Genomic DNA, 13,287 nt, shown 5'->3' on the forward strand with positions numbered 1-13,287 from the left:
TCGCCTCCTCCTGCATACACCCTTTCCCCTGCTGCTTCCTACATACACTCCACCCCCTCCTGCCTTTCCTCCTGCTTACACCCCGCTCCCTCCTACATACACCTTGCCTCCTCCTGCCTGCACCCGCCCCCTCCTGCATGCACCCTTTCTGTTGCTGCTTCCTACATACACTCGATCCCCTCCTACCTCTCCTCCTGCATACACCCCACCCCTCCTGCCACCTGCATACACCTTGCCTCCTTCCGCACACACCCCGCCCCCTCCTGCATACACCCTTTCCCCTGCTGCTTCCTACATCCACTCCACCCCCTCCTCCTTTCCTTCTGCATACAACCCGCCCCCTCCTGCCTCCTGCATACACCTTGCCTCCTCCTGCATGCACCCTTTCCCTTGCTGCTTCCTACATACACTCCATCCCCTCCTGCCTCTCCTTCTGCATACACTCCACCCATCCTGCCACCTGCATGCACCTTGCCTCCTTCTGCACACACCCCGCCCCCTCCTGCATACACCTCGCCTCCTCCTGCATACACCCTTTCCCTTGCTGCTTCCTACATACACTCCATCCCCTCCTGCCTCTCCTTCTGCATACACTCCACCCCTCCTGCCACCTGCATGCACCTTGCCTCCTTCTGCACACACCCCGCCCCCTCCTGCATACACCTCGCCTCCTCCTGCATACATCCTTTCCCCTGCTGTTTCCTACATACACTCCACCCCCTCCTGCCTTTCCTTCTGCATACACCCCGCCCCCTCCTTCCTCCTGCATACATCCTGCCTCCTGCATACACCTTGCCTCCATTCGCATACACCCCACCCCCTCCTGCATACACCCTTTCACCTGCTACTTCCTAAATACACTCCACCCCCTCCTGCCTTTCCTCCTGCATACACCCCGCCCCCACCTTCCTCCTGCATACACCTTGCCTCCTTTCGCATACACCCCACCCCCTCCTGCATACACCCTTTCCCTTGCTGCTTCCTACATACACTCCTGCATACACCCCACCCCTCCTGCCACCAACATACTGTGACAATCCAGCCCCGTGATCTCGTCTACAAGACGTTAAAAGACCAGTTGCTGGGTCGTCGGAAGGTAGTAATGTGACAGAGCGTGCCAATCCTGTCTTATCTGCTCCCGTTAGCAATCGGGGAATAGTCGCACCCAATAGCAGGAAGTACGGTGAGCAGACTGACCATAAAGATTGGTTGACAATATGTAATGTGACAATCCCTCACCAATCCCGTATTACTAGGCCACTGTTGCCATGCAGGTCTCATGTACTAGAGACTGTTGGAGGCAAATTCACTGTGTGCGTAATGGTTGAGATTGATTGAAGGTTCCCATACATGTACAATCCTGATTGTATGTACAATCGGGCAACTAAATATATCGATTTCACGCTGGAAATCAGGTAATTTCCTGACTCAGACTGGAAGTGACTACAGTGTGACCCTCACTGATAAGAAATTCCAACTATAAAACACTTTCCTAGCAGAAAATGGCTTCTGAGAGCTGGAAAAAGATAGTCAATAGTTCATAGATTTTAGCTCTAGCATACTTCAATGAATGAGTCATTGAGCAAAACAATAAAACAGTTAAAACTTAAAAAGTAGATTTAAACATAAATTAAAACTATGGAATATTTTAAGTCATTTTTAGGAAACGGAGGATAGATACAATTGTTTATTACATTAGTTTATTTTCGCCTCGGGTGTCCTTTAGCCCACAGATAGATATACCTGTCCGGCAGAACAGATTGGTTTGATAGAAAGAGAGTAGAGATGAAAGAGAAACAGAATGTCTTAAAATACAGATCAAATACCGTTATTGGTAGTCCATGCGGCAATCGCGAGTCTTTGGCAGAAAGTCCAAGATGGCGGTTGCCATGCGGCCACCAGGCCTTTGGCAAAATCACTTGGATCATTTCTCACAGTGTCCAGCTGGCTGCCGGGATGTTATTCCACGAGGATTTTAGATGAAGGACTTTGTACAGCTGGGCCCAGTGTCATTGGGGTTTTATTCCTCGCTACAGATGGGAGGGGTTATGACACGTACAAGTCCCGCCTTGTGAAATTTGAAAAGGGTCAGTGCCCCATTAGATGGAGAGATTTGGGCCCAATTCCTGTTTTGCCCGCTTTCTCCGTGCCCATAGGTCACATCAAGAAACAGAATGAATATTCACACTCAGCATAATTTTATGAATCTTCTGATACTACACATGAGGACCATGGCTAACTCATAACACCGTTTTCCCAGAACGTCTCAGGAGAGCAACCCTGAGACTTGTCTCGCTCCATGACACACTGGACAGGAAGCTAGATAAAAGATTTGCATAATTGATTAGATAGGCATTAGTCAGGTATATAGCGTCATGAGCCCTTACCCCCATCAGTTGTTTTCCTGTCCAGCAGGATGCTAGGTGAGGGGAGCAGGGCTGGCCAGCCGCGGCTGGTGTATCCCCCTTGCCTGCACTGACTAGTTAGCTCCAGCGCGGGGATATGCAGCGTGCACATGCCTTCTCCTGTCTTTTCCGGAGGATCAGCGCTGCAGATCCGGAAGTTCCGCCCGTGGGTCACGTGATCGGCACATCACGTGACTAGATGCCGCAATCGGGAAGTGGCTGGTGGCTGGCGTGCGTCCCAGGCTGCTGTTTCGCTGCATTTTGGTGGACATAGTCGCTCAGAGTGTTGGAGCGCGCGAGGAGGCTGCTTGGGACTGAAATGTCAGCATCAAGGTGAGCAATAAGGTATTGACTAGGGGCGGGAAATTGATTTCAGGTGGTGATCACCTGGTGTGCATAACCATTTAAGGTTTGAGTTCTTGGTCAGTTTCTGATAGCTGACCATGGAGGCTGCCACTGGATCTTCCTCCCAGGGCTCTGTGGAGTCAAGCTCCGTTCCCTCTCTGGTATGTAACATTAGTGGTTCTATGATACATAGGCAGGATCTATAGAGGGTCTTTCAGGCTAATGGCTTTTTTTCTTATTGTGTATTGTTGTAGCCTAAAGCGGGAACATTGGATGTGAAGATGGATCCTAAACCTGATAAGCCTGATAAAGTTGACAAACCTGATAAAACTAGAGAAACTGTTAAAGGAGAACTGTAGTGAGAAGTATATGGAGGCTGCCATATTTATTTACATTTAGGCAATACCAGTTACCTGGCAGCCCTGCTGATCCTCTGCCCCTAATACTTTCAGCCATAGCCCCTGAACAAGCATGCAGCAGATCAGGTGTTTCTGACAAATGTCAGATCTGACAAGACTAGCTGCATGCTTGTTTCTGGTGTGATTCAAACATGTCTTCAGCCAAATAGACCAGCAGGGCTGCCAGGGAACTGGCATTGTGTAAAAGGAAATAAATATGGCAGCCTCCATATACCCCTCACTACAGTTCTCCTTTAAGCGCTCTGGTTCTAAAGCTACTCAGAAGTCAGCTAAGAAATGTGCAGTATGTGATGGACGTATGTCATCCTCTATCTCTGTTGTTACGCCTGTATCTTTAGATGTGGCCACAGCAGCTTCCCCGCCTGCCTCTGAGTTGCCTGGGCCTGCTTTTCCTGTTCCTGTTGATATTCCTCCATCTAAGAAAATGAAATTAGATGAGGAGTCTGAGGAATCAGAGAGATCTGAGGGGGAATTGGACATTTCCTCATTTGATGAGATCCCTTCAGAAGTAGAAAAATCTGAACAGAAAAGTGGGAAAGATCATAAATTAGCTTTTTCCACTGATTTTATGAAAGATTTATTAGAAGCCATGCACAAGGCTATGAGTATTACTACTGAGAGAAAGATTTTAACACCCCTTCATCAAATGTACGAAACTTTATCTTAACCACAAAGTTCTTTTATCCTGTGCATGGCAGCCTCAATCCTGAGAAAAGAGCATTATGGCCAAAATCTTTAGACAAAAGATATCCATATAGTTCAGAGGATCAAAAGTTCTGGGGTGCTTCTCCTAAACAAGACCATTCATTATCTAACGTTTCCAGGAGATCAGATCTCCAATTTGAGGACTTTGGTAGCTTAAAAGACCCGATTGATAAAAAAATGGATAACATTCTGAGGAGGGCATGGGAAGCGGCCTTTTAAACCTTCCATAGCATTTACAGCAGTGGCCAGGCCTTTTGTGGTTGTTAGACATACAGTCACAGATTGCTACTGGGATGCTTAGAGAAGAGATATTGAATTCCTTTCCTAAAATGCTACATGCTACTAATTATCTTTCTGACGCTGCAGATGACTCGGTCCGTCTTACAGCCAGGACAACGGCGCTAGTAAATTCAGCCAGGAGAGGAGTCTGGCGGAAAACATGTCAGGGAGATGCCTCTTCCAAATCCAAATTGTGGGATCCCATGCAAAGGCAATCTATTGTGTGGTACAAAGTTAGAAGAAACTTTAGAAAGAACAGCGGATAAGAAGAAGAACTTTCCATTTAAAAGAGAAAATTTCTGTGTTAACCGTTGCTTTCGTCCTTCAGGAAAAACCGAGCCAGAAAAAAAGGTGGCCAAAAAAGACCCAGCACCCGAGAGGCAATCCATCATACACCTCTACAAATCAAACCTCAAACCAATGACGCCAGGATTCCGGTGGGCAGCACACGGTCTCCCTTCTTCGAAGAGTGGCAACTGAACTTCCAAAACGACTGGTTGTTAAACCGAATTCTACAAGGATACAAGATAGAGTTTGTAACTCGCCCACCAAGACAATTCTTTGTGACCCCCTCTCCAAAAGCTCCAGAACAGGCACAGGTATTACAAAACGAAGTGGCCGCTCTCCTGGAAAAAAAGAGTCATCCGACAAGTCACAAGATGTCAAGAAGGTCTGGGATTTTATTCTCCGATATTTCTTATAAGGAAACCTCAGGGAAACTAAGGTTTATCCTAAATCTAAAGAGACTGAACAAAGCAGTCAAGTACAGAAGGTTCCGAATGGACAACGTTCGCTCAGTGGTAAATCTGCTTCAAGAAAGCTGTATGTTGACATCACTGGATCTCACGGATGCATGCTTACATCTACCTATTCATGTGGAATCACAGCAATACCTGAGGTTCCCAGTGTTTCTGCAAGGAGAGGGAAGACATTCTCAGTTCAATGCACTCCCCTTTATCTTCTGCTCCATGGTTGTTCACTAAAGTCATGGCAGAAGTGTTGGCTATCCTGAGATTAAAATCTATCCAGATAATTGCTTACTTGGATGATTTGCTAATTTGGGGACCTTCTGTGGACTCTGTGAATCTCCAGATGGAGTTTACACTTGAGTTTCTTCAATCCCTGGGGTAGTTGATTTACTGGGAAAAATCCTCCTTACACCCACAACAGTATATGGAGTTTCTAGGCTTTGCAATTTGTTCTTCCAGTAAAGGACTTTTCCTGCCAGATAGAAAAACTGCTGTGGTTCTGAATTCTGTTATTTCCTTTCAGAGTCTGAAGATCGTATCTCTGAGGAAAGGCCATGGCATTACTGGGATTGTTGACAGCGTCATTCCCTGCAGTTCAGTGGGGTCAACTTCACTCGAGAGTCCTTCAAAACTGGATTCTGTCCAAATGGGACAAACGCCTATCCTCCCTGGACAAAAGGTTTGCCATTTCATGGAGTACCAAGCATTTTCTTCTGTGGTGGTGGGAACCAAATCACCTATCCACGGGAAATCTCTGGGACTTTCCAACACAGGTTATAATAACAACCGACGCAAGCTCTTGGGGTTAGGGAGCGCACCTGGATACTCTTCTAGCACATGGTCAGTGGTCAGCTCATCTTCGCGGGTGTTCATCAAACAGCCGGGAATTGCAAGCTCTATGGAAAGCACTACAGGCCTTCAAGATGGAAATTCTTCAGGCCCATGTAACTATCTGCACAGACAACAGTACAGTGGTAGCCTACCTGAACCGGCAGGGGGGCACAAGGAGCAAGTCCTTATGGGCTCAGGCCTCAAGGATTCTGCACTGGGCAGAGTTGAATCTACTGTCATTAAAGGCTGTCCATCTAAAAGGGACTCTGAACTGTCTAGCGGATTATCAAAGCAGACGGAACCTCTCACAGGACGAGTGGAGTCTCAACGAGCAGGTGTTTCTGCAGATTGCAGAGCTCTGGGGAGCCCCTCAGATTTATTTGCAAGGAGAAGCAATGCAAAATGCCCTCTGTTTTGCTCTCTCTGTCCACAGGACAGTCCTTGGAAAGTAGACGCATTCTCGATCTCCTGGAGTCGTCACAAGATGTACATCTTTCCACCTCTACACCTGATATCAAGAGTGTTGAACATAATATATCGAGACCAATATATCGAGACCAAGCACAAGTTCCCTACTGGCCCAAAAGACCTTGGTTTGCTCTTCTACAGCGATTAGCTACGAATCATCTGATTCTTCTGGACTGTCGGGATCTGTTGATCCAGGGCCCGGCATTTCATCCCAATCTCAGCCTACTTCAGCTTTCTGCATGGAACCTGAATGGAGTATATTAAAAAGCAAGGGATTCTCTAATAAGCTGACAGAGACACTTATTCAAAGTAGAAAGAAAGTCACTCGTCAGATTTATCATAAGGCGTGGAAGGTATATAACAACTGGTGTTTACAAAATTCAATGAATACGTCACATTCTAATTCCGTTCTGGAGTTCCTGCAATGTGGATTTTAGAAAGGTTTAAGTCTCAGCACTTTGAAAGTACAAGTTTCAGCATTAGGTGTATTCTTGGAAAGAAGATTGGCGGAGGAAGAGTATGTTACCTGTTTTTTTAAGGCACTGAGAAGGCTTCGACCTGTTATCCACGCTAAGGTTCAGTCATGGGATCTGAACACGGTGTTGCAGGCTTTATGTGAGACACCCTTTGAACCAGTTACTGGCATATCAGATAAACTTTTGACACTTAAAGGGACTCCGAGCTCAGAGTAAAAATAAAATTTGAACTTACCCGGGGCTTTTTCCATCCCAGCCCTGGTCGGGAGGTCCCACGCCGGCCTCCTGGCTCTTCACCCGGCGGCTGTCCGCATTGCGCGGACAGGCTGGTCCCCCGGGCGACACTGGCGAGTGTCGGGCCTTCTCCTTCCGTATACGTCACGAATGACGTCACACGCCGGCCTCCTGGCTCTTCTCCCGCCGGCTGTCCGCATAGCGCGGACAGGCCGGTCCCCCGGGCGACACTGGCGAGTGTCGGGCCTTCTCCTTCCGTATACGTCACGAATGACGTCACACGCCGGCCTCCTGGCTCTTCACCCGGCGGCTGTCCGCATAGCGCGGACAGGCCGGTCCCCCGGGCGACACTGGCGAGTGTCGGGCCTTCTCCTTCCGTATACGTCACGAATGACGTCACACGCCGGCCGCCGCGCGTCATGACGGCGGCCGGCGTGACAGCACGGCGCAGGCGCTATGTGGACAGCCGCCGGGTGAAGAGCCAGGAGGCCGGCGTGGGACGTCCCGACCAGGGCTGGGATGGAAAAAGCCCCGGGTAAGTTAAAATTTTATTTTTACTCTGAGCTCGGAGTCCCTTTAAGACTGCTTTTTTGTTAGCAATAACATCGGCCAGAAGAATAGGAGAGTTACAGGCTCTTTCAATGAATGAACCCTACTGCATTATCAGTGAGGATAGGATCACTCTCCGCTTAGATATATCTATTCTTCCAAAAGTGGTCTCAAAGTTCCACAGATCCCAATAAATTTTCCTTCCTTCCTTCTGTACTAATCCCTCGAACCAGAAAGAGGAAAAACTTCACTGCTTAGATGTAATAAAATGTGTGATTGAATATCTTCACCGTTCCAAATCATGGGGAAAATCCAATGCCTTACTTGTTCTGTTTGCTGGCAAATTCAGGGGCAAACAAGCTTCCAGAGCACCCATCACCAGATGGATTAAACAGGCCATTGCATTGTCCTATTATCATCAAGGGGAACTGCTTTTGTCTTCAATCAAAGCTCATTGGACCAGAGCAGTCTCTACTTCCTGGGCAGAGAGGGCAGGAGCTTCAATTGAGCAAATTTGCAAAGCAGCCACCTGGTGGAGCCACAATACGTTTGTAAAACATTATAAGCTTGATGTATTGTCTAACTCTGATTTATGTTTTGGCAGGAAAATACTGCAGGCTGTTGTCCCTCCCTAAAAAAATATCTTGTATATCATCTCAGGATTGCTGTCCTGAGACGTTCTGGGAAAGACCGAAATTACTTTCGGTAACGTCTTTTCCAGAAGTCGAAAGGACAGCACCCTTACTATCCACCCTGATGTTTTTTTTTTTTATTATTGGAAGCATCATTTTGTGTGTAGTCATTTTTTTTTATTATTGATGGGGTAAGGGCTCATGACGCTATATACCTGACTAATGCCTATCTAATCAATTATGCAAATCTTTTATCTAGCTTCCTGTCCAGTGTGTCATGGAGGGAGACAAGTCTCAGGGTTGCTGTCCTTTCGACTTCTGGAAAAGACGTTACCATAAGTAATTTTTGTCTTTTGACTTCCACCGTTTGTAACACTAGTTCTGGAAGATCCAGATGGTTGAATATCTCTCAGAACCAGTGTCACGTGAAGTCCAACACACACTGTGAATTTGAAGGACCTGCTATCTTTGTAACACCAGAAATATTACAAATACAGAAGTCTATGGATTATCATAGACATTTAAGGGTTACAGCAGGTCAGTTCTAGATGAAGAACTCAGATGGGGGTCTTTGAAGCTTGGACAGGAGGGCTACATGTCAGATTTCCTGCTGAGATCGGTGCCGAGCAGTCCCCGCTCTCTCCTCTAAATTGGTTCTGTCAAGCTCATATCTGACTTCATCTGATGGATGAGCCTGTAAACTGAGCGTCACACATGCATCCTGCATACACCTTTCCTCCTCCCGCACACACCCTGTCCCCTCCTGCATACACCTTGCCTCCTCCTGCATACATCTTGCCTCCTGCATACATCTTGCCTCCTGCATACACCTTGCCTCCTCCTGCATACACCTTGCCTCCTGCATACACCTTGCCTCCTGCATACACCTTGCCTCCTGCATACACCTTTCCTCCTCCCGCACACACCCTGTCCCCTCCTGCATACACCTTGCCTCCTCCTGCATACATCTTGCCTCCTGCATACACCTTGCCTCCTGCATACACCTTGCCTCCTGCATACACCTTGCCTCCTGCATACACCTTGCCTCCTCCTGCATACACCTTGCCTCCTGCATACACCTTGCCTCCTGCATACACCTTGCCTCCTGCATACACCTTGCCTCCTGCATACACCTTGCCTCCTGCATACACCTTGCCTCCTCCCGCACACACCCTGTCCCCTCCTGCATACACCTTGCCTCCTCCTGCATACACCTTGCCTCCTCCTGCATACACCTTGCCTCCTCCTGCATACACCTTGCCTCCTCCTGCATACACCTTGCCTCCTCCCGCATACACGTGTACCCTCCTGCATACACCTTGCCTCCTCCCGCATACACCTTGCCTCCTCCTGCATACACCTTGCCTCCTCCTGCATACACCTTTCCTCCTCCTGCATACACCTTGCCTCCTCCCGCACACACCCTGTACCCTCCTGCATACACCTTGACTCCCGCATACACCCTGTACCCTCCTGCATACACCTTGCCTCCTCCTGCATACACCTTGCCTCCTGCATACACCTTGCCTCCTCCCTCACACACCCTGTCCCCTCCTGCATACACCTTTCCTCCTCCCGCACACACCCTGTCCCCTCCTGCATACACCTTTCCTCCTCCTGCACACACCCTGTCCCCTCCTGCATACACCCTGTCCCCTCCTGCACACACCCTGTCCCCTCCTGCACACACCCTGTCCCCTCCTGCACACACCCTGTCCCCTCCTGCACACACCCTGTCCCCTCCTGCATACACCCTGTCCCCTCCTGCATACACCCTGTCCCCTCCTGCATACACCTTGCCTCCACCTGCCTACACCCCACCCACTGCTGTCTACACACCGCCCCCTCCCGCATACACCCTGTCCCCTCCTGCATACACCTTGCCTCCTGCATGCACCTTGCCTCCTCCCGCACACACCCTGTCCCCTCCTGCATACACCTTGCCTCCTCCCGCATACACCCTGTCCCCTCCTGCATACACCCTGTCCCCTCCTGCATACACCTTGCCTCCTGCATGCACCTTGCCTCCTCCCGCACACACCCTGTCCCCTCCTGCATACACCTTGCCTCCTCCCGCATACACCCTGTCCCCTCCTGCATACACCCTGTACCCTCCTGCATACACCTTGACTCCCGCATACACCCTGTACCCTCCTGCATACACCTTGCCTCCTCCTGCATACACCTTGCCTCCTGCATACACCTTTCCTCCTCCTGCATACACCTTGCCTCCTCCCTCACACACCCTGTCCCCTCCTGCATACACCTTTCCTCCTCCCGCACACACCCTGTCCCCTCCTGCATACACCTTTCCTCCTCCTGCACACACCCTGTCCCCTCCTGCACACACCCTGTCCCCTCCTGCACACACCCTGTCCCCTCCTGCACACACCCTGTCCCCTCCTGCACACACCCTGTCCCCTCCTGCATACACCCTGTCCCCTCCTGCATACACCCTGTCCCCTCCTGCATACACCCTGTCCCCTCCTGCATACACCCTGTCCCCTCCCGCATACACCCTGTCCCCTCCTGCATACACCTTGCCTCCTGCATGCACCTTGCCTCCTCCCGCACACACCCTGTCCCCTCCAGCATACACCTTGCCTCCTCCCGCATACACCCTGTCCCCTCCTGCATACACCCTGTCCCCTCCTGCATACACCTTGCCTCCTGCATACACCTTGCCTCCTCCCGCATACACCCTGTCACCTCCTGCATACACCTTGCCTCCTGCATACACCTTGCCTCCTGCATACACCTTGCCTCCTCCCGCACACACCTTGCCTCCTCCTGCCTACACCCCACCCACTGCTGTCTACACACCGCCCCCTCCTGCATACGCCCGCCCCCTCCTATCTCTGCAGCTATTACAGCCTGTGTTGTGTATGTTTCAGGCATGGAAGAGATGGTGCACTCAAATACTGTCTGCGTTGAGGTAAGTTGATGAACCTAGAAGGAGCTCTCCTATGCTAAGAGGTATATAGAGGTAACCATTGCATATTGCATACATACAGGGGAAGCAGCAGCTCAGGACATGCCAGTGCTGCAGTTCAGCTGCCTATAGACTTCCTGTCACTGCTATACAGGGCTGGTGCTAGTGGTTCAGCTGTAGGAATAACTGCTGTGCAGATGCTGCCCATCAACCCATCCTCTTGTCCGGCTCTATGGAGAGAGGTGGGGAGATGACAAGCGGTGATGGGAGGAGATGGGCTCTGCTGGCGGCGGGAGGGGAAGGATGCTCCGGGGTGGTGGGAGGGCGGGCTCTGCTGATGGCGGGAGGGGAAGGATGCTGCTGATGGTGGGAAGGGCGGGCTCTGCTAGCGTCTGGAGGGGAAGGATGCTCCAAGGTGGTGGGAGGGCGGGCTCTGCTGATGGCGGGAGGGGAAGGATGCTCCGGGGTGGTGGGAGGGCGGGCTCTGCTGGTGGCAGGAGGGGAAGGATGCTGCTGATGGTGGGAAGGGCGGGCTCTGCTGGCGGCGGGAGGGGAAGGATGCTCCGGGGTGGCGGGAGGGCGGGCTCTGCTGATGGCGGGAGGGGAAGGATGCTCCGGGGTGGTGGGAGGGCGGGCTCTGCTGATGGCGGGAGGGGAAGGATGCTCCGGGGTGGTGGGAGGGCGGGCTCTGCTGGCGGCGGGAGGGGAAGGATGCTGCGGTTGGTGCTAGTAGTGGGAGGGGCGGGCTCTGATGGTGGCGAGAGGGGAAGGATGCTGCTGGCGGGTGGTAGTGGGAGGGGCGGCTCTGATGGCAGTGGGAGGGGAAGGATGCTGCGGGTGGTGCTGGTGGTGAGAGGGGCGGGCTCTGATGGCGGCGGGAGGGGAAGGATGCTGCAGGTGGTGCTGGTGGTGGGAGGGGCAGGCTCTGATGGCGGCGGGAGGAAAAGTATGCTTTGGGTGGTGGTGGAAGGGGAACAGGCTCTGATGGCGGCGGGAGGACAAGGATGCGGGTGGTGGTGGGAGGGGCGGGCTCTGATGGCGGCGGGAGGAGAAGTATGCTATGGGCGGTGCTGGTGGTGGAAGGGCACAGGCTCTGCTGGCGGCAGGAGGGAAAGGGTGCTGCTGGTGGGAGGGGTGGGCTCTGCTGGCGGCGGGAGGGGAAGGATGCTGCTGGCAGCGGGTGATGGTGGGAGGGGCGGGCTCTGCTGGCAGCGGGAGGGGGAAGTATGTTCCTGGCGGTGGGTGGTGGGAGAGGTGGACTTGGCTGGCGGCGGGAGGGGACGGGTGCTGCTGGCGGCGGGTGATGGTGGGAAGGACGGGCTCTGCTGGCGGCGGGTGGTGGTGGGAGGGGCGGGCTCTGATGGCAGGAGGAGAAGTATGCTCTGGGCGGTGCTGGTGGTGGAAGGGGACAGACTCTGCTGGCGGCGGGAGGGAAAGGATGCTGCTGGCGGCAGGTGGTGGGAGGGGTGGGCTCTGCTGACGGCGTGAGGGGAAGGATGCTCCTGGCGGCGGGTGGTGGGAGAGGCAGGCTTGGCTGGCGGCGGGAGGGGAAAGGATGCTGCTGGCAGCGGGTCGTGCTGGTGGTGGGAGGGGCAGGCTCTGATGGCGGCGGGAGGAGAAGTATGCTGTGGGCAGTGTCGGTGGTGGAAGGGGACAGGCTCTGCTGGCGGCGGGAGGGAAAGGATGCTGCTGGAGGCGGGTGATGGTGGGAGGGGCGGACTCTGCTGGCGGCGTGAGGGGAAGGATGCTGCTAGAGGCGGGTGATGATGGGAGGGGCGGACTCTGCTGGCGGCAGGAGGGGAAGGATGCTGCTGGAGGCGGGTGGTGGGAGAGGCGGGCTTGGCTGGCGACGGGAGGGGAAAGGATGCTGCTGGAGGCGGGTGATGGTGGTAGGGGCAGACTCTGCTGGCGGCGGGAGGGGAAGGATGCTGCTGGATGCGGGTGATGGTGGAAGGGGCGGACTCTGCTGGCGGCGGGAGGGGAAGGATGCTGCTGGAGGCGGCAGGTGGTGGGAGAGGCGGCTTGGCTGGCGGCGGGAGGGGAAGGATGCTCCTGGCGGCGGGTGGTAGGAGAGGCGGGCTTGGCTGGCGGCGGGAGGGGAAAGGATGCTGCTGGAGGCGGGTGATGGTGGGAGGGGTGGACTCTGCTGGCGGCGGGAAGGGAAGGATGCTGCTGGATGCGGGTAATGGTGGGAGGGGCGGACTCTGCTGGCGGCGGGAGGGGAAGGATGCTGCTGGAGGCGGCAGGTGGTGGGAGTGGCGGC

At 52.8% G+C, this 13,287-nt stretch overlaps 1 protein-coding gene across 1 annotated transcript in view; it reads left to right on the forward strand.

Moving 5' to 3' along the window:
- NRBP1 (nuclear receptor binding protein 1) overlaps positions 1-13,287 on the forward strand; it is a 131,368-nt gene that overhangs the window by 21,212 nt on the left and 96,869 nt on the right. Inside the window, exon 6 of the mRNA XM_068279801.1 lies at positions 10,987-11,027. Within this exon, the coding sequence (XP_068135902.1) occupies positions 10,987-11,027 (41 nt within the window). The remainder of the gene's footprint in view (positions 1-10,986; positions 11,028-13,287) is intronic.

Source organism: Hyperolius riggenbachi, chromosome 4 (genome assembly GCF_040937935.1).
Source record: "Hyperolius riggenbachi isolate aHypRig1 chromosome 4, aHypRig1.pri, whole genome shotgun sequence".
Lineage (NCBI taxonomy): Eukaryota > Metazoa > Chordata > Amphibia > Anura > Hyperoliidae > Hyperolius > Hyperolius riggenbachi.